Consider the following 9,041-nt stretch of genomic DNA (forward strand, 5'->3'; position numbering starts at 1 on the left):
TAAAGGATCTGAATTAAGAACTTTGCAGAATATACAATATGATACCGCGTTTTTTTTTAAATTAGCCTACTTAAACTCGGCTTAAGTCAAAACGTGGGAATAGTTTATTTTTATAATTATCTAATAATAAATATTTTTTTTCAAAAAATTAATGCTTAATGAACGTTTAAGGTTAAAAAAAAAATTAATAAAACATACAAACTTTGAAATCATATATAATTTAATAAAACAGCTTTGATGAATATAACATTGAATTTATAGTTTATGCACTGGAGAGAATTATCTATTTATTTGAAGAAACTGGAATACATTATAGATTCAAATTGATTTACAAAATAGTTTTATTACATTTTTGAAAGAAAACCTATTAAATGTATAATTATTATCGATTGTCAGTGATACGATATTGCGGAAATATAACAAATTACAAAATATAAGCAATAAATCATTATTAATAATTATTGACTCTCTTCGGATATCTATACAAATAACGATGATGAAATCGATGGGATAAAAGGAAATAGGGTCGCGCCATGTCAGGACTAATATTAAATTTCATTGTAGAAACTTTTTATGCCAGTTTCCTTTTTTGTACAACAACACTGACCATACGTAGTTGCTAATTCATAATGCCTTCGCACTATTACAAGAACAAAGATAATTCACAAAAAAAGACAAACAACTTCTCATGACATATGTAAATATGAATTTAATATGTCAATATTAGATTCACAAAAAATACCTAAAATAACAAGTTGACATTGTATTTTGTGGAGGATAAATTATGATATGTGTCCATAATATTTATCCAAGTACCCACACTAGATACTAGAAATTTACAAATTTAATTATATTTATTTTTAAATCAATAGTACGGGATATATAATTAAAACCCTCTGCACATACGAATTCTAATTTACAAACAAAAACAACTCGTATTTATACATAGAAAATCGAGAATACAGTAAGCGTATTAAATCATAAATTGTTAAGGGAATAATTTATGTATTCGACCTTAGAGAATAATATATATATACGTGTAATTGCAAGTTACTAATTTGTTTGTTTTTGCTTAGACTTTTTAAACAAAATGCGAGTACATCTCGTAAGTACCTACTAAGTAGGTACTTACCTATAATCTATAAAGGGTGTACCTAATTTAGCAATAATGACTAACAGCAGAAACGTACTCACCACTATTATACAGAGCGACAGAGAAGAACAGTTAACTGAATTTAAAACGGCATAAATATCATGTAACCTATAGGCCTACCTGTAGGATGAATATACCACATAAGTAACAACTATTTCATCAGGAGGCGGATATAAAAATTAAAAAGTAATTAATAAAAATATACACCGACGAATCATAAAAATTAAAATTAACTAAGTATATAATATAGCTGCTTTAGAATATTTAAAATACAATCCACCTTATTCTATAAATTAACTAATAAACGATACGAATGGAGATGGCACCTCGGAGGTATTATTTAGCCACCCTCACAGCTCTCACCTTTCGTTTATATTCACCCCTGATTACGACTTTTCTTAATCGTATATGTATATAAATTGATATCTATTATAATATGAATGGTGTTTTTCTTTACCTGTGGCTTGCGGCGATTTGAGTGACGGTGGTTGCTTGAGTACAATATGCGGCACCATTCCTTCGGTACAGTCAGACGGTACCCGCACCAAAACCATTTCACTCGTACCACCACAGCAGTCCAGGAGCTCGACCTGCTGGCCTTTGGCGACAGTTACCTGGCCGGCGGCCGTGGCCGTGAAATCCGCGATCACCCACGTCATCTCCACGCCCGAGTTCTATGAACAAAAAACATATACACATCATAGTCAATAGTCATAACTCATTACACAACGAAAAACCGAATAGGTAGATAAAATCTTATTAAGCGACATTATTATAATCTTCAAGTAGTAGTAAGGTGTTTAAATTCATATAGCCATATAGGTAGTAAGTATATTTTGAAATACCGTACGTATATAATATTATTATTGTTTATATAGAACTTTCTATGAAAAAACAAAAATTCTAATAATTGAATTAATTAATTAGGTAGGTAGAACTTTAAGTACCTAGGCAGGTAGATATTATAATTGTTAATTTAGTTTACAAACTTGAATAAGTACTTATTCATGTTAAAATAAGTGTATAGTAAGCATCATAATAAATACTTAAATATATTTGACACCATATAGATAATATTTATAATATTTTATAAAATCTGCAATCTGGAGATCTGTAGAGAAAATTTGTCAAACACCTCTTTATATATTTAAGAGTACAAGAATTCAATTAAGTCGTTTATCTTTTTATATATAAAAAAAATATATACATACAGTAAAGGTACCACAGTTAAACAACACATATGATTTAATTATTTTTAGCGTTATCTAAAAGAATGTTTAGCAGAAAAATTTGATACTGAACATAAACAATATACATACGAGTATGTACAAAGCAATTTCTATTGGCGATTGAAATTGATAAGATTTAACGGGGACGCTGTGTATCATTTATATGTTATTTTACATGCTCCCCGTTACAGATCCACCCCCCGCAGGACTGATAATTGATAAGCTTTAAATCGCCAATATATGAATCTAAAACATAAAGCGGGGATTTATTAAAGTTGTTAGTTGTTTTATATAAATCTATGATGGATTTGGACGAAGAATTCTTCAGTAGTTTTTCAATGAGTGTTAGAAAAAAAATTTCGAAAGTATGAATTAAAATAAATCAATTTTGCCTCTACCACTGGCAGGTAACCCTTCACTCAGGATTTGGCCAGTCGGAGAAATTGATCCCTCCTTTTAATACGCTACTGGGACAATAAGACAATTTTAAAAATATAAATGTTGATCCCCAACAACTCTTTGGTTGTATATATTTAACGCACTGCTATAATAATATATATAATAACATAATTTATGGAGGATTAGGAGAACATTAAAAAGATCTCAAAATTAAAAAGTCCAACTGGCCGATGGTTGTGATCTTTGAGATTGACCGGTAATCGGACTGCATGATCAAAAAAGAAGAAAGTTTTGATAAAATCAAATCATATTCAAATTTTTTTTACATCCACGAATGATATTATTCGATAGTTTTTAGTATATGAGCAAGAAGTACAAAATAATAATACGGCATCAGTCCAATGTATGGTAGTGAACAAAATAAAGGAATTATATTGTATGTACCTACATAAATTATATACATTGTAAAAAGGAAAAACCACGGAAAGAACAAACATTGATCATTTGTAAAAAGGCCGGTCAACATGTTGTCCTCCCCAGTCTATAAAAAAACATTAAAAGCCACTGGGGGCTTATAAATAATAATACACATAACTGAAATAGTATACATATATTATATATGATATACGTTGTATACGGATTTTAGATCGTGGTTGACATTAATTAATGCGCCACGAGCACCAGGTGAAATTATGTGTGGTACGCAACTGAGGAAAATAAAGTATAATAATATAATAATAGCAATGTTCAGCAGATCGAAACGAATACGGTTTTATGCGGTCAAAAGGATTTTGAAACGGGTCAAGTGCATAAATATATATACATCATGATGTAGGAACTACATTGTAGGTAGTAGGTATAAGCTGCACACTGGACACCTGTGCAGCGAAATACGGAATGTTTGCAACGATAATATACTGTAATATTATCTACACAAAAGCTCAATTCACGTATATATACGCGGCGATGCGATATTGTATAATACACAAATGCTCGCGCAACATATATTATTATTATATTGCATATACCTACACAAAACTGTACAAAAAAGGATATCCGATCGTATAAAATAAAATAAATTACTACATGACGAGAGGATATAGAGCAACGTTGGGATGCGTTTTTTTTATACGACCAACCTATATATACGTATTATCATATATAATATATACGCGTAGCTAAATGCTATAGTACACGGATATCTGGGAATGCATGCGGATATGCCAGGCTAGGCAAGCATTATATTCATTGGAATTTTCACCGATTTTAATACTAATCGATACAGCTGCGTAGGTACCTATATATATTTATCTATTTGTATGTATACAAGCGCTGTAAGATCATCCCGAAATTCGATTAATATATAGTATATTGATATATAATAATATATACTTATAATAGAATGAGACTACAACCTATTATATAATATATATACATCGTAATATATAGCAATATCATGGATAATTCTATACCTGCAGCATTAATGGCGGTAGTATGAATAAACGCTTTTTCATGCTGGTTAAATTTTAATTCGCTAAATCATTATCCGCTCTAAACGCGTTTACGTTATTTTAAAATTCAAAATATATTGTTATACTATATTATATTTATATAACCTTTATTCATTGAACACGATGCCGATTGACGGCATTCCACGGCTAAATTATTTGCTTTATTATTAGAAATATATATAGTTTCGCAATTTTCATATCTATATTTACGAGAACAATTGAAATAGAAGGCATATACTATAAGTACACAATAATAACCATTATTAGTATCGATAAATATCCGTTTGATAAAAATATAAAATAAAGGCTTGCGCATAATTTATGTTACGCGCTTAACGGCAATAAATACGTATTAAATCGTTACACGCGTATAATACCTACCCCCAACCTTACAGTAACCAACTACTTCAAATATAATAAGATGAAATTTGATCCAACTACTAGATATAGTACATATTACAATACTGAGGCTACATTATACAATATTATAATCGGGTTTATGAAATAAAATTTAAAGTGGAGAGAATTTTTTAAGCTCTTTTTATTTAAAAAGTAATAAAATATTCACGCAGAATTTTCAAGTGCACGGGGTATACTATATAGATCATTTAACAACTATTCCCAGCTCATTCTCGGGGGGTAAACTTTTGCTTCAAAGGTAAAAACGTTGTACATAAAATTACGAATATTCTGACATATTATAATATACACTTTCACAATAACGCAAAGCTTTCCACTAAATTATAAAATGATATAATTTATGTTTCGTGCAAATATAACAAAATATTTATTATAATATATATATTAAGATGAAAGGTTTGTAGAGTGCAAATATATAATAAATAATAATGAATACGCTTGATATATATAAATAAATACCTATACAATATACATATGTATTATGTATATATTGTATACGTATATTTTATCTATAATATGACATAGAACGCACTTCTTACGATTTGTAAAAATGTGAGTTTTAAAGAAATTTTTAATAGCAATTTACAGTATTATACCTACTTATAACATATTATAAGTTCTAAGGTATATAATATAACAATTAATATGTTTGACAATAACATTGAAATATATAAGTTTATTAAGCATAATATAAAAATTTTTAAAATATATTTTAATGAACGAATCATGCTATATAGTAATATGACGCTGATATATTATAGAAAACAGTCGAGTAGGAAATACTCAAATACGACAGTTAAATTTCAACTTTAGCCGTGGGAGTTGTAGACAAATTACGAGTTCTTCAACGGTAATAAATGTTTCGAAAGTTTGATCCGATTGTTTGCCAAGCATAACAAAAATATAGTCTGTTTGGTTAAACGTTATATAAATTGAGCATTACAATAATAACGGATAATATTATGCGCAGAAAATATTATTATTAGGTACTATAAATGATTTTTATAAATAAAATAATAAATTCTATATAATTTTCACATCCATTATGCAGATGACAAAATGTAAGAAACTGATTTTTAAACATTACTTTTTTATACATATAATACTTATAAAAAAAATTGGTCATAATAACTTTTAAATTGTTCATGGCATCGGAAAATTGATATTTCAGTGAAAAAATAATATTAGGAATATACAAAACGTTAGTAAATTTACCTAACAGTTATACCTAAGTTTATACTACACAAAATGCGAGATCGTGCTCGAAGGAAAAAGGAAAAAAAATGTTTTAGGTACTACTAAAAGACCGACGGTATTCAATAGTTATAATAAATATTAAGAATGGTGATAATATACCTACGGATTTTTTTTTAAAATTAATTTCATGCAAGAGCTATTATAATTAAGAATCATTTTTATCTTATATGTTTATTGCACAAGCTTTCAATATTGTGTTTTATATACAGTCCCGAAAGCTAGCTGACACCTATATTTAGGTAATATATATAATAATATCAGTGCCCACTGCCATAGGGGTGTTATGGAAGTGCTGTTGCAATAAAGGGCCAAACGCATTTTTAATGGAACTAGATTATAATAAATATTTGCATCTATTCTTCATATCTATAAAGATAGCGAAAGTACTCATAAACTTAAAAGATTACCTATAAATTAATTTAAACAAAAGTAACTGACATCGTTTGGTAAGTACATCAATACACCATAATCAATCATTATTCCTTGCTTATTTACATATTTCTTTGGTCATTTCATTTTAAAATTGCTGTAAATGCACAAAATTTAAACTGGGATGTTTTTAAATTTTAAGGACGTCGCGTCAAATTCATAATGTATTATTACTTTTATTATCTCTAATACACGTGTGATACAGCAATTCACAGAAATAAATTATAGAAATTTAATAAAAAAATAAACTAAATGAAACAAGATTCCCTTAGACTTATTATATAATAGTATACCTACCTATACTTATCATACACATTTATTAATTACTTCATAAAAAAAGTTACTGAAAATAATAAAACTAATCAATTCAATATATTATGCTATATATAACGTCATTCGCCAATACTCCTATAGTCCGATATAATAAAATATAAATATTATATACCTACTGTTCATAAATAAAATATTATATTTCGAGGTTAATGTATACCTATATAGGTAAGTAAATAATTATTTTTTGTTATCTACTTGAACAAAAAACTTTCATGGATAACACACACACATTCTGAAACTATAGCATGATAAGGTTACAACTTTTCATTATCTAAGTAAACATATATTATATTTAATACTGTTATTTAACCGTGTGTATTTCATAAAACGTTATCGTTGTATAAATTTATGTTTATAATTTATTTTTTGTGATTATAATTGCCTATTTTGTAATGAATTAAAATATGGGAATTAGAAAAAAGTACAGTAACACATTATAATCCTAACAAATAGCGACATATAACGGCTATAGAATTCTTCAAAGTATGCTAATAATATAATATAGACACCTATAGTACATTATGCGGCATATTATTATACATTGCACATCAACCTAGACGATATTGTCGACAAAATAAATATATTGCACTGATTTAAATAAAATAAAAACTAAATATTGTACAATTAATATTGTGTTATACAAAACCATGAATATTAAAATATACAATATTTTGTATAATTTGTTGATTATTTTATATTGATACAAAAATAATAATGAATAACGCAGAGGTATAACACACGGTTAATATGAATTAGTTCTAAATTCTAAATTAGTTTAAAATTAAACAGAATATTTTGCTCTCGCAACAGTATATTCATAATAAATGGATATGTATATCAACCCTAATAAATGTAATCAAAGTAAAAATTGCAGGAAGACGCCTATTAGTTTCCACTTTAATGGAACAATTAATGAATAACCATTAGCATGCTTTAAATGCAGGAAAACATCACAATATTAATTTGACAAAAATTAATCAGCAATTAATATACGGTTCATACGTGTTTAAAATAACTAATTTAATTATTATCATTTTCAATAACGTAGGATAACAAAAAGTAATAGCAATAATAAAAATTATACTTAATAAAAATTCTTGCAATCGGTGATTAAAATAAGAGGTACGCCATAAATGTTTTAGTAAAAAAATAACGTAACATTAAAAAAATGAACAAAAGGCATGCGATTATTATGTGTGACCACATATACATTTGCGCGGGTAGAACACGCCCAACCCATATACACTTTTTGTTGAAAATATTAATTTTTACTCATCACCGTAGTTATACACCGATATATATAAACATAAAGTAGATAGGTGTGATTATTCTGTTTTAAGACACTGCAAGAACACATTATAAATTGGTTCATAGTAGAAAAATAATAAGATTGGGAAAAAAGGGTACCTACCTAGGATATGACTTCACTAAAATTAACCATTTATTAAAAATATTCGAAATTGCTCCACTGGGAGGTTTCTTTAATCTGTGAATCACGTCTTTTTTTCTCTCCAAATATCACATTCACTTATGGTTTTACATTGATTTGAACAGATTGTGCCATAAAAACTATTTAAAATTATAATATAATATATAAAGGTATATAATATATAATTAAAGTACACTTATTATTACATCTATTACCTATATATATATATATATGTATATAAATAAAATGTTATTCGTTCAATGACTTGAGATTTATGATTGAAATTCCAACAAATAAATTATACTTAATAGACTTTTTTTTTTTACATGTTCAATAGGTACTAACGAATTTCGTCACTTTTTATTACTTTCTGCGATCTACTATATAAAATATTATAAGATACCTCCTACTAAAGTACAACCACGATGATTAAGTTAATTGCAAAATAACTCAGGAAAGAAATACATATTGCCAGAAAATCAAATCGAATGGCCAAAACCATCGACGATCTACACAAACGCACGTCGACGTGGGATATGCATTACTATGATATACCTGCACGGACGCGGTGGCGGCAGAGGATCGCGTGGCTTTCGAACTACGGTGCCTGTACGAGCCCGGCGTGTCAATGGTGTGTTGCCGGGCGAGCGCGGCCGCAGCGGTCGACGTGCTCGTCTGTCTGAACCACGGCAACGATATCTTGCGCCGGTGTGACTTGTCCGCAGCCGCCACCTGAGTGTCCGCCAGACGCGGTCCGCCGGCCAGACGCTGCAGCGGCGGCATTTTCGACGGAGTAGTATTAGTCGTCGTAGTGGTCGCGGTCTTCGGCGGGGCGGCGGCGGCGGCGGCTAGCGGCACGGCCACGGTCGACACGTCGTCGG

General features: G+C 29.1%; 1 protein-coding gene across 1 annotated transcript; it reads right to left on the minus strand.

The window, feature by feature from the left end:
- Positions 1–213: 213 nt before the first annotated feature.
- On the minus strand, positions 214–9,009 carry LOC100573786. Its single transcript, XM_003248347.4, has 2 exons — positions 8,716–9,009; positions 214–1,827 (listed from the first exon to the last, which is right to left on the minus strand). The coding sequence occupies exons 1-2, from the start codon at positions 8,941–8,943 to the stop codon at positions 1,552–1,554; spliced, it is 504 nt and encodes a 167-aa protein (XP_003248395.3). The 5' UTR covers positions 8,944–9,009; the 3' UTR covers positions 214–1,551.
- Positions 9,010–9,041: the final 32 nt, after the last annotated feature.

The sequence above is a fragment of the Acyrthosiphon pisum genome, unplaced genomic scaffold (genome assembly GCF_005508785.2).
Source record: "Acyrthosiphon pisum isolate AL4f unplaced genomic scaffold, pea_aphid_22Mar2018_4r6ur Scaffold_597;HRSCAF=1049, whole genome shotgun sequence".
NCBI lineage: Eukaryota > Metazoa > Arthropoda > Insecta > Hemiptera > Aphididae > Acyrthosiphon > Acyrthosiphon pisum.

Coding starts and splice junctions, on each gene's coding strand:
- LOC100573786 (XM_003248347.4), bottom strand. CDS start 8,943: ATGCCGCCGCTGCAGCGTCTGGCCGGCGGACCGCGTCTGGCGGACACT. Junction 1,828..8,715: donor CCGCCACCGCGTCCGTGCAG/GTATATCATAGT, acceptor TTTTGTTCATAG/AACTCGGGCGTGGAGATGAC.